Raw genomic sequence first — 18,402 nt, 5'->3', positions numbered from 1 at the left:
TGCTATTTTTTGACTACCTAATGTGAGTTCTTATACTTCTTTAAGTTTTTCCAAAGTTTTTTTTTTTTTTAGATTTAAAGATGGATAGGTGTTTGAGGAAAGATAAATATAAGTTTTGGTGTTTTGTTAAGAAAACCTGCCATAAAGTCTATGATATGTGTGAAACACTGTTAGTTTTGATATGTAACAAATTGTAAGGCTAATTATGATCTCTCACAATAAAAATTGGTTTTTTTCATTATTTTTTTGTAAATAATTACCATTTTCATACAATTTACGCTTTGTATCAAAGTGCCCCATCCAATGTATCTAAGTGCCCCGTAGGTGGGGCAGAATGATACAAAACCCATTTTTTTACTCAAGTCAAATTCTCATTATCTTAACTTTAATGGTTCTTTTGATTGCTATTATAATATTGATTAGTTCTGCCATGCATAAAGCAAAAAAAAAATATTTGGTTCATTTTTGTTACATAAAATATGAGATTGAATTTTTTCTGCATCAATCTGCCCCACTTCCCCTCTAAATCCCATAGAGCTCAGTTAAGGATTTCAAACTTGATTTCATTTAACACTGGGTCAGATAATGAATGTGAGCTCAGCAGGAAGAACAAAACACAGTTATGGGTGATGGAGCTCGAATACTCCATACAGTAACCAAACTCTGAAAAATGGACACTGACAAGAAGATAGCATTAATCAGAAACAGCACTTAAAATGCAGCAGATAAAAGAAGTGCCGTCTGATCAACTGCAATTATCTGCAGGGAGAATGGATCATAAGGTGAGATGCAGATTGCAGAGACACAAACATTCAATTCAATACACAAACAGTGCCTAGAGAACAACAGCAGCAATAAATCAACACTCAGACAGAAACGTTGCTAAGATAATGCACTAGAGGTTAAAATACATACAAAAGCCTGGGGTGTTTTTTTTAACTGTATGCTTAGCTACAACATAAATTTTAAGTACTGTAGCCCAGTAGAATCTTTGCACTTTTATTTTTCAGCTGTGAGAATGGAGGATTCTCTCTGTGTATGTGTTCACCATTACAGGTCTTAAAGCATTTCCACTACCTGTTTTATAATCTTTATCTTATTTTGCCCTCTGGAAGGATTTGCTTGAATCCTAAGGAGCTCACCTTACACTTAAAAATGAAACACAGCTACATTTCGAAGCATCACGACTGGAGAGGGAAATGTTAAAATGTAGGTATAAATGAGCGCCTTCAGTTATGGCTAGAAAAGGAGCAACAGAGCCTACAAAAAGTTAATCATCTCCTACGAAAATAGCAGCATACACACATTACAGTGCCATTAGCTAGGCATAACAGCATCAGCAACGTGATTGGTTAGCAGGCCATTTTATTTCATCTCTTAATTGGTGCTGCCAGGTGTGCAGCTTTTTCTTGACATGAGAGAGATGCTGTAGGAAACAAGTGAGCATCACATACTATGTATATTTGACATATAAAAAACGTATTTTGAGGCTAGCTATGAAGAGGCTAGCTGGGACCAAAAGGTTTATTCAATCTACTGGTAGTTGAATCCATATTGAATCCATAGGTAAAATAAAAAAATTCCTTCAGTAGCACCTTAAAGACCAACTAAGTTTTTATTTTGGTATGAGCTTTCGTGTGCATGCACACTTCTTCAGATACAGTGAAATGGAAGTTTCCAGGCACTTATGTAGAGAAGGGGTGGGGAGGGGTGGGGATGGGGAGGGGGGATCACTCAAAAGGGTGGTGGAAATGGGTGATTGACTGACTGATAGCTGTTGATGACCGCAAACGACTGCAAATGGTTTTGCATGAAAAAGCAAGGGTTGAGATGGCTGAAGATCGCTTATCATGTATAATGAGATAAGAACCCGATATCTCTGTTCAAACCAGGTCCCTCCATGGTTTTGAGCTTGGTGATAAGTTGCAATTCAGCAACTTCTCTTTCCAGTCTATTTCTGAAATTCTTTTGTAGTAAGACAGCTACTTTGAGATCTTGTATAGAATGTCCTGGGAGATTGAAGTGTTCTCCTACTGGTTTTTCTGTCTTCTGGTTCCTGATGTCAGATTTATGTCCATTTATCCTTTGGCGTAGGGTTTGGCCTGTTTGTCCAATATAGAGAGCTGAAGGGCACTGTTGGCATTTGATGGCATACACAATGTTAGAGGATGAGCAATTAAATAGTCCTGAGATGGTATGTTGGATGTTGTTGGGGCCAGTAATGGTGTTGTCTGGGTGTATGTGGCAGCAAAGTTGGCATCTGGGTTTATTGCAGGCTCTGGTACCAGTGTCCATGTTAAGTCTGGTGGTTGTATTATTGTGGGTGAGGAGTTGTTTAAGATTGGGTGGCTGTCTGTAGGCAATGAAAGGTCTTCCTCCCAGAGCTTGAGAAAGGGAGCGGTCATTGTCCAGGAGCTGGACAATGACCGCTCCCTTTCTCAAGCTCTGGGAGGAAGACCTTTCATTGCCTACAGACAGCCACCCAATCTTAAACAACTCCTCACCCACAATAATACAACCACCAGACTTAACATGGACACTGGTACCAGAGCCTGCAATAAACCCAGATGCCAACTTTGCTGCCACATAAACCCAGACAACACCATTACTGGCCCCAACAACACCCAACATACCATCTCAGGACTATTTAATTGCTCATCCTCTAACATTGTGTATGCCATCAAATGCCAACAGTGCCCTTCAGCTCTCTATATTGGACAAACAGGCCAAACCCTACGCCAAAGGATAAATGGACATAAATCTGACATCAGGAACCAGAAGACAGAAAAACCAGTAGGAGAACACTTCAATCTCCCAGGACATTCTATACAAGATCTCAAAGTAGCTGTCTTACTACAAAAGAATTTCAGAAATAGACTGGAAAGAGAAGTTGCTGAATTGCAACTTATCACCAAGCTCAAAACCATGGAGGGACCTGGTTTGAACAGAGATATCGGGTTCTTATCTCATTATACATGATAAGCGATCTTCAGCCATCTCAACCCTTGCTTTTTCATGCAAAACCATTTGCAGTCGTTTGCGGTCATCAACAGCTATCAGTCAGTCAATCACCCATTTCCACCACCCTTTTGAGTGATCCCCCCTCCCCATCCCCACCCCTCCCCACCCCTTCTCTACATAAGTGCCTGGAAACTTCCATTTCACTGTATCTGAAGAAGTGTGCATGCACACGAAAGCTCATACCAAAATAAAAACTTAGTTGGTCTTTAAGGTGCTACTGAAGGAATTTTTTTATTTTACTTCGATCCAGACCAACACGGCTACCTACCTGTAACCCGAATCCATAGGTAGTTTAGGCAACTGCCTTTATTTACACTTTAGGGAATGGATGCTTCAGATCTCCTTTCTGCTTTGGCTATCTCCAGTTTCTTACATCTCTCCTGCAAATAGTAGCCCTGTTAGATCAGACCTAGGGATCCATTAAGCCCAGCATCCTCCTTCACTTCTTCTTACAGAAACCTTTGCAAGAACTTCGTAACTCGTGTGAAATGTAAGATCAGTAAACAGGGACATCATTTGACCAATAAGTTTTTTCTTTTAATCCCAGGCAAATGGAGACTTGGTAGTAATAAAGAAAAGTTACTTGATACCAGTATATATGTTCAACAAAGGCACACTTATAATAATTTTATACATTCTAGGACCAGGTCCTGGTTTTTAATACAGGTTTGGATACAACTCCCTGTGCGGGCAATTTCATGTATTATACTCAACTTATACTGAAGACAGACAAATTGGGAGTTCATATTTCTATACCTGTACTCCTATCCACATGCATAACATCTACTGACTGTGAAGGTTTGGGGGCTTTAATACCAGTACAGTACCAGTACAGGTGTATCCAGCAGGGGTGCTCAGTACTATAGAATGAATTGCTATTCTTTCAGGAGAAAATTAGCAGGGCTGGCATGAGGGGTTCTTTTTACTGTTTAAAGCCTTAGTCTACTCATCCTGTGCATCCTTGTCTTCAAGTGAAGCTGAAATCTTTAAAGCCTAAATATATCAACTTTGTACAGTGGTACCTCTACTTACGAATTTAATGCGTTCCGAATGCACATTCGTAAGTCGGGGGGAAATTGTAAGTCGAATCCCATAGGAACGCATTGGGAGAAAAAATTCATAAGTAGAAGCAACCCTATCTAAAAATTCGTAAGTAGAAAAAATCCTATCTAAGAGCTCCATTCATAAGTAGAAACATTCGTAAGTAGAGGTACCACTGTAGTTTATATATATATATATATATATATATATATATATATATATTTATATTTATATATATATTAATCCAAATCAACATTGCTGGGCTACACAGTTTGAATCCATAAAATACATTTTGTAGCAGCATTTGTTTCCCTCACCACCAGTGCTATTTTGCTAGAAAGAGGTGCCGGAACTCACCATGAACACCTCCCTCATTCTCTTAGAATGGCAATGGCACCCACCTGAAAGGTGACGGAACTGAGTTCTGTCATGTTCCGGCTGAGAAAAATGTCCTGCCCACCACTATTCTCTTACAGAACAAGTCTCTACTGACAAGAAACATGAAAAATACACCTACAAAATACTAAGACCAACCGTACAGTATTACCATATATTTGATATAATATGTAAACATCATGTGGTAAAAAAATACCTTTGACAAATCTCTGAAGTTGCTTGGAAGCGTAAGGTCCAGTTCTTCTGATTCATAGTTAGTGATAACCCAAGGAAATACCGGGTACTGGTTTAAATCATTGTAAGTACGCCCTGGTGATCAAGAACAACAATACTTCTTTGAGAGGCAACATCAGAATTTTGTTATTAGTATCTGCAACATACTATGCAAAAATGAATTATTTGCTTAAGTTATCCTTTATGAAGCACAGCCATTATTACCTGCTATAGTGTTTAGAAACATGAGATATTCAAAATTTGAAATTTCTCTGTGCTGCCATCGCTGGGTCATATTTGATGCTTTAAAAATCTGACGCGGACTGGCCATAGAAATGCGCCTGAAAGATAAAATCATTATGTTAGGTAAGATACTGTGAAATCATGCCACATTCACTTATTCCCTCCAAATATCATCTCCTCCTTTTAGTGAGTTATCCTTCTTGATAACTTGATAACTTTTAGTAAGTTATCTTTCTTGATACAAGACTGATGGTGCCAAAAAGCATCACTGACAGTTTTTTAACATTAAAACTATAACATCAAGATCACCAGCAACAAAGAGGTACTATAAGTGCTCTTCTAGCCCTAGCCAAATTGGGAACTTAAGTTCCGCCCCTTTATACAGCTTTGCTATCAACCTCCTTGACCTCAAACGAGATGCATATATTGGTCTCTTCTCCCTGCTGGAAGGGGAACTCCAACTTTTGATGTTTCTCACAGCACTCTTCAGATGCCTTAGAGTTACACACAATGGTCCTAGTATCTTCACAAATCTCAAACTGAGAGTTAAAGTGAAAGATCAGGCTCAAGGCATCCCAGCCCAGCTTGAAGGCAAAACATCTGGTCTTTGGTGCCACCTTGCCTTTCATCCCAGTGCATTCTCTAGTATTCACCTTCAGGTGGGCAATCAACTACAACACTATACCACAATGACAAAACTCCTTGCTAGCTCCTCACATCCACTTTTAATTTGTCACAAATTTCAAGTGCTGCAGAATTTAAATAAAATTTTCCAATTTTGGAGGCCTAAAGAAGTCACACTCATTAACTTAGCAGTTAATTTTCCATGTGATTCCCTTTTAATACATGGGATCATTACAGAAAAGCATATCTGGTTGTGAGTAGATATAACACAAAGTAGCCACTTTCTTTTAATTCTGGATCTGGCACAATTTCTGCCCATCACAATCAGTGTGCCTTTTTCCTTCTTCCAGTATTTTGCCTCACTCATATCACATACAGCACTGAGAACAACATGTATGCCTTCTAACTCAGCCTTTATTTTGTGATCATAGACCACTGGTTTTATCCGATTACTATTCATTCTATTCTAGTTTTCCACATCTTACAATTATTATGTTCTCTGCTAATATCTGCATCATCCAAACTTCTAAGTATTATTTCATTTTTCTAGTAGACAGTAAGCATAAGGTAGAAGACAATTGTGCCTGCATAGGGCAATCTGAAGATCGCAAACAAAAGGACAACATTACTGAAACAAGGCAGTGGAAACTGCTCTCTTTTTCTTGTTTCCACTTCCTTTCTGTGTTTCAGATCATGCTTGTTTGCTCTGTTTCCCAGAGCCAGAGGATTCTTCATACCTAGTTTGGGGCAATCCAAAACTAGTACCAATCCCAACACGAGGTAGACAATTAACCACTTTCTTTACTGTAGCAGGATCTGGAAAGTTGAACATGACAGCAACTGTGGATAAAAAGAATTGATACATTATTCACTTCAATTATGCTAGGTTTCTTGGCATAATGAAAATAACAGAACTCTGGAAATTCAATGCATATATCTTTAAGTTACTTCCCTGATATAATGGCCTGACTTGCATGAAAAAGTAAGCCAAATTATGGTTTACCAGGACCACATGAATGAATGGGCTCCTGGATAGCAGCTCACAGCTGCTTTACTTCTCTCCTCTGTCCTTTTTGCTTCTTACAAGGACCAATCTTGGCTGCAGCGCATACTTAGTGAGGGAGAGTTTAACCATGAGTCCCTGTTTAGAAGATACATGAAGCCTAACTTTGGCTTAGCTCAGTGTGGCACAGAAGCAAAAGGAACTGGGGAGAAATAAGATCAGCCTGGAACAATTATTGCAGCTTGAGCCTAGAACACACAAACTAATGATACAAGTTTCTAGTGGGAAGTGAAAAAGAGGACTATAGTGGGACCTCGACTTATGAATTTAATCCATTCTGAATGCACACTCGTAGGTCGAAAACTTTGCAAGTCGAGTTTCCAATAGGAAAAGCGGTTTCCCATAGGAATGCATTGGAAACGGAAAAATTCGTAAGTCGAGGAAAACACATCTAAAAATTCGTATGTCGAGGAAACCACATCTAGCCGTGAACGGGTTTTCCGTTCGGATGTCGAAAAAATCGTAAGCGCGCGGCCACTTTTTCCGCTCATAAGTCGAAAACGTCAGATGTTGAGTAGTTTGTAAGTCGAGGTCCCACTGTAATTGCATTCTTGAACAATATAACCTTCTAACACTACAACCAAAGGATGAAATGGCTAATCACATGTAAGAGGCAGGAAATGGAGTGCCACAGAGACCTGTCCTGGGCCCATTATTGTTCAATGTCTTTCAAAATGACTTGGATGAAGAAATTGAGGGGATGCTCATCAAATTAGCAAATGTCAGCAAACTGGGAGGAGTAGCTAATGCCGCAAAAGACAGAATCGGGATTCAATATTACCTTAACAGATTAGAAAACTGGGCCCAAACTAAAAATGATTCCTATTTTAAAATACAATCCATAGCAATAATAATAATAATAATAATAATAATAATAATAATAATAATAATCCAATCAAACATAGGCTGATACTTCAAGCCTTCCAGTACTATTTCTGGTAGAGTATTACCTCTGTTTGCCATAAAGATTTCCAGTGCTGTGCTTTGCAAGAGATACCGCCGAGAAAAGACTGATCGAATCTCTGAGAACAGCCATTTCCCATGGAGGCCTTCTGTATAAGCAAGTATCTAATTAAAAAAAGATAAGAGATGCACTTAGCCAACTCAAAACAATGTAAGCAACTATTCAGATATTAAAACATATTAGCCATGCTTGACTATCACATATTGTCTTAATAAGTTAAAATATGAATAAGTCTTCTGTATTTACAAGCAGGAAATCAATCCAGGAAATCACAATTAGCTACAATTTCTTATTATGTTCCAGTTGGGGTTAAGGAACTTTGTGGTTAATGGCATCCAAACAAGACAACATATTGAGCTATGGTTTAATATGCTATCTTGTTTGAAACCATAGTTTCTTGGTACTGCCATAATGAGAAACTGTTATTAAATGTAGATTCCTGCTTAATTTCCTCCCTCATGCACATGACTGCACAAAGCTCATTCTTAGAGATGGAGGAGGAAATGGTTAGTCCCCTTTTTGTAGAAGACAAACCCAATGGGGAGAAATGGAAGTTTTCACGTCCAGTTTTGACTACCCACAGTTTAGTACTTTGAACCTGGACAAACTGTGGTTAGTCTTAACTATGGTATAATAAAGCAAGCCAACTTCAGACTGTGGCTTAGGAAGCTGGCTTCTTTCAATAAACTATAGTTAAGATTAATGACAGTGTGGTTTGGACGTAACATTAATATATAGTTCATTTGAAATGGAAGTAAAAACTTCCTAGCTTCTTGCAGCCATGAGAAAAGGCTAGACTCATTTTAGGAAACAATGAAGCAGTTTATCATTATTATTAATATAGCCTTCATGCAATAATGTTTGCCTAATATAGATAAACAAAGGCAACATTATCTATAGTGATGTGAAAAATAGAAGCATGCTATCTGTTTATTAAAAGTACTTCTAGGCCACCTTTTTTAAAGTTTTCTTATTACTTGTTTGTGAGGCAAGTTATTGTGGGTAATAGCCTTATGGGTAAGTACTTCATAGCTGCCAAGTCTCCCGTATTCCCCGGGAAACCCCCGTTTTTCCAGCCGTTTCCCGCTGGCAGCCCGGATTTTTAAAAACCCTGTAAATCCCCGGATTCTTACCGGCCTGGGGAGGCTCCTTCTGCGCATGTCTGGAGTCTCTGGACATGTGCAGAAGCGACTTCCGGTGCTGCAGCCATTTTGGAAATGGGCAGAGCATGCGTAGAAGCAACTTCCGGTGCTGCTCTGCCCAGTTCCAAAATGGCCGCAGCGTGACTTCCGGTGCCGATCCCAGATTTTTCAATCTGGGAGTTGGCACCTATGAAGTACTTACACTAAAAGAAGTACTTGTAAGACCAGCTTGCCCAATGGACTGAAGCCACAGCAATAGCCTCCTGGCAATCCAGTGCTCCTTCCAGTGTGACACCACAACAGCCCTGACTTTGATGCTGCCTCTCCCTCTGCCCTGGTAAGCCGCAGGGATGCTACTGCCAGGAGGCTATTGCTGTGGCTCTGTACCACCAAACAAGCCACTGCTGTTGCACTACAGAACAAAACTGACTTACATAATTTCTATCTTGTGATCTAGATTTCTGCTCTGAAGCACAGAGTCTTTTCAACCCAGGCAGGCACTCACAGTCTTTTTAACCCAGGCACTGACCTGAGTCAGTGCTTACACCATTAAGAATTTTTACAGAAGCATGACACTTTTTAGAGTTACACCCCAGGATTCAAAGAGCTTCTAACGCCTGCCAAGGACACCCACGTGGGATTTCAAGTCCCCACCCTTTGAGCAGCAGAGCTCCTTCACGCATTGCATTTCATAATCTGCATTTGGAACTCGTCATGGTGCTGAGATTCTTAGGGCAAAACTAAGGAGGATGTTAGGCCTCTCATCTTTTTTTCCCCCTCAGCAATATCAAGTAATACAAAATTACATTACATCATTGCATTCTTGAGCCCTTGTGCTCCTGCAAGCTGAAGCTAATTAAACTGACTAGAGGAGAACATAGCTGGGACTGCAATGGAGTCACCTCGTCATGCATGTTATATCACAAGATGTTAGAAGGAAGGTAGGAGTCAGAGAGTGGATACACCCCCTTGGATTCTGAATTAATTTATCAACAAATAAAACCCTTATTCTTTGACCGCCAGAGTTAAAACCCATGATTTCCTTGATCTTTCCAACAACACACAGTAATGCAAACAGAGGGCCGATGAAAAGTTCGCAGCTCATAGGAAATGGACAAAACTTGGTTATGATAAGAAGCACAGCTAGATTTATATTAGAACCCCAAATGTAACCACAGAAACTCTAATAAGCATCATTGAACAATTCCCGATGAATCAACTATTAGAAGTTATCAGTTCAGAAGCAGCTGAGGTCTAACTAAAATGTGCCTTCATTTCTCGTTGGAATAGTATCTGCCTGGTCTGTAGATTCACTTCAAAGTCTCTGGAGTTCAATTAAAACTGGATTAGGTGAAAGCAAACCTTCTTTGGGACTTTCTGTTCTTGGAAACTCCACACATACTGACAGCACCCTAGACAGAGGTCTAGCCCTCCAATGAACCAGTTGCTATGGAAACTGCATCATTACCACAGCTCCGCTCTTATCACACCAGGCATATTAGTTTGAAAGATACTGAACACACACACACACACACACACACACTGCTTCAGAGTATGCTACTTATGGTGTCCTTAAAAAGCTACACCTTCTTTTGTTCTTATATTTTTATCAAACAGATATGCATTTTCAGTTTAACCATTTGAAAGCAGTAAAGTGATAAAGATTTCTGTATTATTTTAATGAAAAAAGCTCTGAAGTGGTAATCTACAGACTAGATCAGGCATGTCAAACCTGTGGCCCCCCAGATGTTTTGGCCTACAACTCCCATGATTCCTAGCTAGCAGGACCAGTGGTTGGGGAAGATGGGAATTGTAGTCCAAAACATCTGGGGGGCGCAGGTTTGACATGCCTGGACTAGATGCCTTAGACTCCAAAACAACGTCCCAAATCTCTTTATTCTATTGCTGAAAATGCGCAACTTGCCCTTTTGTATTTAGGAGGGGTTATTAATTTTAGGTCAATGAATAGCATAACCTTACAAGTGGTGGCAGCGGTATATTTTGTGGGGAGGTTAGTGGGAGTTAGGAGTGACTGACCTAGTGACCTATGGGACCATCACGCCCCTCCTCCTGGTTTTACTTTCAAAATGCTGTCTAAAAAGATTGTGGGTGGTATCCAACTAAGTTGTACTCAGAGTACAGCCTTTGAAATCAAAATTATGACTAACTTAAGCAGTGATTTTAATGGGTCTACTTGGAGCATAAATTAGCCCGAGTGGGTGATACCTGACTATAGCTGCCCTTACAGCTCCACTTATCTGGGAGTAAGTCTCATTGGATTCAACAAGACTTACTTTTCTGTAGATATGACTGCAGTCAAAGTCACAATTAAGTATGAAAAAGAATAATATTCCAATGGAGCAACAGACATATCTGTAGTATATTTGCTAAATTATTAGTTATCTTGGGGACACAAGTAATTAAATATGCAAGTAGCTTATAGAACTAAATGAGTAACTAAATCACTTCATCATTTTTATCTGCTACGCAATTTAAGCCACAAAGCAAAAAACTAAATACTGGAAGCAAAATTTCAAAAACAAAATATTGAAGCAAACATATTTTTCAAAGAATAAAACTGATTTAAACACCATCCATTACAAATTTAAAGAATACCAAAGCAGCATATTTAATCTCTGCTTTTAAAGTTATTGTTTAACGTCAAAGTTGAATAAAAGGGAAAATCAGAGTATATAGAGTATACTCTGGGAAATATAGAGTATTCTCTCTAAAATCTGATGAGGCCACCAGCAGAGCATTTATTCTATGCAAACATTATGAAAAGTCACATTATAATGTGTATGCAATTTATACTTAATTATGTATGTAAGCTATAACATCTGTTAATTCTCTCTTTCTTTATAAGAGAGAAAGGAATGTTTTTTTCTGTGTTTCTTCCTTATAGGCACCTAAACATACCTAATATATAGAGCAAGGCAGTGATGTTAATGAAAAAAAGGAAAGGTATCCCAGACATCAGTTGCATTCTTATTTCAAACAATGTTTAATTGTCAAATGTTTATTCATGCAACTACTGAATCTAGCATCCTAGTATCCTTTTGCCCCTTATTCCCACTGCAGACTGATACACAATCTCATTCTCTTCTTTCATGGATGACAAACTCAATTAAACATATTCATTATTTTAATGTTTCAATAAACATCTTACCAAGCACAAAGAATTAAAAATAAATAAATAAATGCTATGTGACCTTTGCATCGATCGGACTAAAATGGTTTAGATCTGAGTAAGGAGGCAAGACGATTTGGGGGGAAAGCTCTTATGTTTTCTCTTCCAATTACTGCAGGAGATGATAAAACCACAGCAAATGATGTATCAGCTCATTTTATCTTATCGCTTTGGGGCTAGGTGACAATGAAGTTCATATTTCACTGGTTCCCATTGAAGATTGTGAAAATTACTTGCCCTCCTGACCTGAAATTTCACTAGAAGACAGAAATTTCTCTTCTGCAAAGTAATGCAATTTTTCATATGTCAACCTTTAGCCCAGCTTTAAAAATTAATTTCATTTATATTAACCAATGATATTGATATTTTCACAGAATGCTCTTTGATACATGAAGCAGTGACTAACAAATTGATGTTGTCTTAGGTGGGTAAAACTGTTTTATTTTAAGCTGCTGCGACAGACAGATTTACAGCAAACTGAAATTCCTTTTTCATAATGCATTATTTGTGCTGACCTGACGCACCTCAAAGCCCACGGCCTGTAAATTATTCATTGACTCTCATGATAGACCTTTCTTGATGTCTAATCCCTTTTCCATCTATTTTGTTTTCAAACTTTTTTCTAAAAAAGCAACATGACAAAATGTTGGCTTTTCTGAAATGTACAGCCTTCAAGCAACTTTTCAAAGACTAACTGGAGGAAGAGAGAATGGGGGCATCCAGGCAACTGATATCATCTCCATAAACTACATGGCACCCATGAACACCTGGTCTTAATGATGCTTGGCATCTGGTTGTACCCAATAGTTACTTGCAGAGTATAAGCCTCAACACAAAAGCCAAGTCGGGAAAAATCCAGATAAATTGGAAGAGGCTAAGAGCTGGGTCTAGGCAAGCCAACTGTACAAGGCAATCTAAAATATGTCACTAGAAAGGGCAATCAATAATCATAACCACAGCCACAAAAGAAGTTAAAAATCAAGGCAATAGCAAAAAGTGGAGAGCAAGGAACAGGCAGGAATATAAATAAATTTCTAACTGAACCACCACCAGTCTCCTTTTTTCCTTTTCTGCATGGACACTAGTAGAAGAGTAGACATTCATAAAGTTGTTAAGGTTAGCAATTATAGAATACGGAGAGCTCTTATTATGGATCAGAAACTGGTTAAGGAACATGAAGCAGAGAGGAATGAATGGACAGTTTTCCCAGTAGAGAGATGTAGAAACTGGAGTCATCCGAGGATTGGTATTAGGACCTCTGCTTTTTAACTTGTTCGAGTTGGAGGTGAGCAGTGAGGTGGCCAAATTTGTTGATGAGACTAAATGCTTCAAGTGGGTGAAAACAAAAAGGGATTGAAAGATGTCCAAACGATATCCCCAAACTGAGTGAATTTGGCACTGAAATTGAAAATGCAATTCAATGTCGGGGTGTGTGTGTCTTAATCTCACATATATGCTCCTGGGGTTTGAACTGGCAGTGACTGACCAGAACCAATACCTTTGGGACATAGTGGATAGCTCAATGAAGAGCCTGACCCAGTGTGCTGCAGCTGTGAAACAGACAAATTCCATGCTAAGGATAATTAAGAAAGGAATTGATAAAGTTGCCAATATCATACTGGTGTTATAACAATCTATGGTGCAACCACACTTGGAATACTGAGTACAGTTTTGGTTGCATCATCTTTAAAACCAAAAACCAAAACATTGTAGAGCTGGAAAAGGTTCAGAAAGGGGCAACCAAAATTATCAATATGCTAGAGCAGGGGTCAGCAAACTTTTTCAGCAGTGGGCAGGTCCACTGTCCCTCAGACCTTGTGGGGGGCCGGACTATATTTTGAAGAGAGAAAAGAACAAATTCCTATGTGCCACATATAACCCAGAGGTGCATTTTAAATAAAAGCACACATTCTACTCATGTAAAAACATGCTGATTCCCAGATCATCCGCAGGCCAGATTTAGAAAGTGATTGGGTCGGATCCGGCCCCCGGGCCTTAGTTTGTCTACCCGTGTGCTAGAACAACTCTCCTGTGAGGAAAGGTTACAGCTTTGGGAGTTTCTCTGAATACAAAAATAATGCAGGTAAGGGACATTATAGAGGGGTGTAAGGTTATGCCTGGTGTCAAGAAAGTAGTTAGAGGAAAGCTTTTCTTCCTCATTATAATAGTAAACCTGGGCCCAAGCAATGAAGCTGAATGTTGGAAGTTTCATGACAGACCAAATAAAGTAATTCTTCACTCAGCTCATAGATAAACTATGGAATTCGCTCCATCAAGATGTAGTGATGGCCACCAACTTGGATGGTTTCCAGAAAATAATTAGAGAAATCCACAGGCACTCAGTTGCTAGTAACCATGATGACTATGTTCTGCCTCCACTGTTGGAGAAAGTATGCCTTTGTATACAAGTTGCTGGGAATCGCAAGTGGGAAGGTAAAGGTAAAGGTAAAGGTAACGGTAACGGTAAAGGACCCCTGGACGGTTAAGTCCAGTCAAAGACTATGGGGTTGTGGCGCTCATCTCACTTTCAGGCTGAGGGAACCAATGTTTGTCCACAGACTGCTTTCCAGGTCATGTGGCCGGCATGACTAAACCACTTCTGGTGCAACGGAACACCATGACGTAAGCCAGAGCGCATGTAAACACCATTTACCTTCCTGCCACAGCAGTACCTATTTATCTACTTGCACTGGCGTGCTTTTGAATTGCTAGGTTGGCAGGAGCTGGGACAGAGCAACGGGGGGAGAGCACTGTTGCATTCAGGTCCTGCCTGACACTGCCGAGCATAGAATACTATACTAGGTGGGCCTTTGGGCTGTTTCAGCAAGGCTCTTCTTAGGACATAGCTGTGTTAAATTGCCATGGCAATCCTCCAAGCACAGGTGTAACCAAACAGGGGCCAGAAGCAATTCCTGACATGAAATCATAGCAAGTCCCCTCCTGGATCAAAGCAACTATTCTAATATTCTGTTTCCCGGCAGCAAGATGCAAGAATCTTACTGAGAAAATTAGTCAGCCTCAGAAACAGTGGAAGTACTGCATGTAAATCCTTTGCCGCAACCGCAGACTGAAAGTAGCATTGTATATTCTGACTTCAGCAGAAAAACAGAAACAGGAACAAAATAAAAAAAATTCCTTCCAGCAGCACCTTAGAGACCAACTAAGTTTGTCATTGGTATGAGCTTTCGTGTGCATGCACACTTCTTCAGATACCAAGAAGTGTGCATGCACACGAAAGCTCATACCAATGACAAACTTAGTTGGTCTCTAAGGTGCTGCTGGAAGGAATTTTTTTTATTTTGTTTCGACTACGTCAGACCAATATGGCTACCTACCTGTAACCAGAATCAGGAAGTTATCAAAAAAGTTTCTTTCATCAGACAGGGAAAGAGAAGCAAGTAAGCTTTAGTCAACTGAGATACATTACAATTCCACTTGGTGCTGAGCAGACTAATTACACCTTCAGTAGGTATACATAGATTCAACTATACACATGGCTGTCTTTTCTCCAACATTTCGAACGGTGACTAGGGAGCCTGCAGGTAGGAAATTGAAGCACCAGCCCTTCTCCCTTTTTTTGCCCTTTCGCAGCTGGAATTTGGAGCAGCTGCCTTTAAACTTGGAAGTTCCATGTCTTTGGAACATTTATCCTCCATAAATTTGTCTCACTATTTAATAAAGTTATTTAAGCAAATAGCCATTCATCATTACCCTAATGCAATGCATTCCATATTCATAATTTAATGTATGTGAACTTTCAGATTGGGGCAGTAAGCAGAAGGCTTTGGAGCCAGAACTATCTGGCAAGAACGCTGAAGTTCCTTTCTACCAGTTTGGGGACTGGTAAATGCCACTCATACATTTGCAGCTTTGAAGACTTTATGGTCTTTATGGTAATCTATGAAGTGTTAATTACCCTTAAGAATTCAAATTCAGCTGCAGGAGAAAGAAAACAATAACTGAGCTACAACATAAATTGGGTATAATGCTCTCTGCTGATATCATCTGATATGTACCCTGTTTCTCCGAAAATAAGACGCAGCCATAAAATAAGCCATACCAGGATGTTTAAGCATTCAAGGAATATAAGCCATACCCCGAAAATAAGACATAGTGATAGGCGCAGCAGCATTGCCGGCCGCAGCAGGAGGAGGAGGAGGAAAAAAATAAGACACCCCCTGAAAATAAGCCATAGTGTGTTTTTTGAGGGAAAATAAATATAAGACGGTGTCTTATTTTCGGAGAAACGTGGTAGTTACAGATATTTGGGAGGCAGAATTCAAAGCTGTTTCCAAAGTCACTCTTAAATATTGAATGGGAAATTATGTGAGTTCTATAAGAGACTGGAGAATAGAAAAAGAGGAGTCTGATTAGTACAGTCTTGTTGCTACATAGCTAAGGTCAGAGCTCTCCACAAGGTTAAAAAAAGGGGGGGGGGAGGAAGAGCCACATATACACAAATATATTGGCGACTCCCAAATTGCAGAAATATATAGGTGAGATATTTGCTGCTAACAACCTAACATTTGTCAGAGGTGGAGTCCCTAAAAACTACAATACTGTATACTCTATGCTGAGCTGAAGTACTTCAGTGTTTCTACTGACTCTTTAATTCCTTATAAATATTTGGTGTGCTGAACTGCCCAATTCTAGTGTAGTCAATGAAGCTTACTGGGCAGTCTTGAGTAAGTTGCTATCTCTCAGCCTAGTCCAACTTCACAGGGTTATGATACCTCTTTCTAGAAAAAGAGGTACACGAACTCACCATGAACACCTCCCTTGTTCTCTTATAATGGCAATGGCGCCCAACAGAGAGGTGCTCGAACTCAGTTCCGGTGAGTTCAGGATGGAAAAAAAGCCCTGGTGTTATGGATAAAAACCAGATGTTGTAGTATTTCCCACTCTGAACTGCTTATAAGAAAATGCTTTTAAAATTTCTGTTGTAACTCTAATGTACTTCAAAGCTGATTATAGTTTATTATTTCAAAAAAAAAATAAAATTGAAAAACAAGCATAACCTGAAGTAAACAATTCCAGAATGTATTTGGATTTAGTTACTTACTTTATGTATTTGGATTTTTTATTATTAAGGAATCCAGTGTACAGCTGGTTAAGCAGCTAATGACAACAAATGACAGCTTTGAAACTTCTGCTCTTGTTGATGGGGTCTACTTATAAAAAAATTATTTTGTTGCAGCTTCTGTGTACTGTCATCTCTTCTCCCTCCTTGAGTTTGATTGATTACTCCTTTACCTTATATTCATTAATCTCATTACCTTATCTTCTATACCACTTCATTTTAGCAGAAAGGCAATAATAAAACCCTCATCCATTATCCTTTTACTCATCTAGTCAAGCGGAAATGGTTAATAACATGGTACAAATTGAACTTCAATCACCCCATTTTCTCCTTTGTTGAATGCACATTAAAGTATATTCGAAAAGTGCAATTTGTTTTACAAGGAATTTGTTCTGTATTGCTAAAACTAAAATTAAGTATTTCTCAGTTTGTTTATTAAATATGTCCAGCTGTTCTTTTATCTCAGATACTAAGCCTTACCTCATTTTATTGAAATGTAATGCAAAAGATTTCTCTCCCAAAACACAGTTTTACAAAATGATCCATTTTATTTTATTTTTAATATTTCATGAATTGTTACAGGTGAAAATGCTCTCAAGAAGTTAATTTGTTTACATGCAAGCTTATCTTCAGATGTGAATCCTATTAGAGAGCAGGTCTGTACCTGTCAGAAGACATAGAGATAGTGAAGCCAAGGGGATATTAGAGTTCACCGTTTAAAGGCACTAATCACCAATTTACAGTGTCATATTAGCAGAGAGCTAGGCCTAGTTTCCCTCTTTTTATTTTTATTGTTAAATTGTGGGGATCATTTCCAGCAAATCCCAACTTGAATATAGATCAGACGCCTAGTGATTAGCTTTTTTTCTTCCCACTACCTGATATATTCCTTCCCTCACAAATGCAGAGCAGACATTCACTGAGATCTCCCCTCAAGGAATGTCATTACCATACCTTACAGCAAGGAACCTGACAAATCATACAAAAGAGGAACACACCTGTAACAACCTTGTTCTCATATTACTGTCCAAGACGTCCCCATGACTATTATACATTGCTCTAGTTATCAGGCTGCTGAATAATATACCAATTTACTCTGTAGTAACCTGGTTATTCCATGGACTTCAAAAGCAAGGCGTTTTTTGGGTACGTGTGTTAAAAGAGCTACTAAAAACAATGAATTCTGAAGGAGAAAAGTAGTTGAAGGGTAAAAACTGTTGTGTAAAGTAATATGGAAAGGTGATATGCAAGAGAAAATATTTTCAGCGGTGGTCTCATCTCTGAATAATTTGCTACCATGGGATGTACTGTGGAGGCCTAAGTGGACCAACAGGATTTTCTATACCAAAGGCTTCTTCATATTTATCAGGAACTCTGGCCCTAGTACTTTGGACCTAATACTTTCTCATTCCACCAGCTGCCACC

General features: G+C 39.1%; 1 protein-coding gene across 5 annotated transcripts in view; it reads right to left on the bottom strand.

Annotated features, from left to right (window-relative positions):
• The window catches only part of LRBA (LPS responsive beige-like anchor protein), a 358,996-nt gene that overhangs the window by 94,169 nt on the left and 246,425 nt on the right, over nt 1-18,402 (bottom strand). For all 5 annotated transcript variants that reach the window (XM_035113955.3, XM_035113959.3, XM_035113958.3 and 2 more), the window contains exons 41-44: nt 7,552-7,669; nt 6,276-6,378; nt 4,897-5,012; nt 4,655-4,767 (exon numbers count right to left, since the gene is read on the bottom strand). In XM_035113955.3, the coding sequence (XP_034969846.1) occupies nt 4,655-4,767; nt 4,897-5,012; nt 6,276-6,378; nt 7,552-7,669 (450 nt within the window). The remainder of the gene's footprint in view (nt 1-4,654; nt 4,768-4,896; nt 5,013-6,275; nt 6,379-7,551; nt 7,670-18,402) is intronic.

The sequence above is a fragment of the Zootoca vivipara genome, chromosome Z1, assembly GCF_965207765.1.
Source record: "Zootoca vivipara chromosome Z1, rZooViv2.hap1.1, whole genome shotgun sequence".
Taxonomy (NCBI): domain Eukaryota; kingdom Metazoa; phylum Chordata; class Lepidosauria; order Squamata; family Lacertidae; genus Zootoca; species Zootoca vivipara.
Note: the sequence above shows the minus strand (reverse complement) of the source record. Positions and strands in the feature narration are given on the sequence as shown.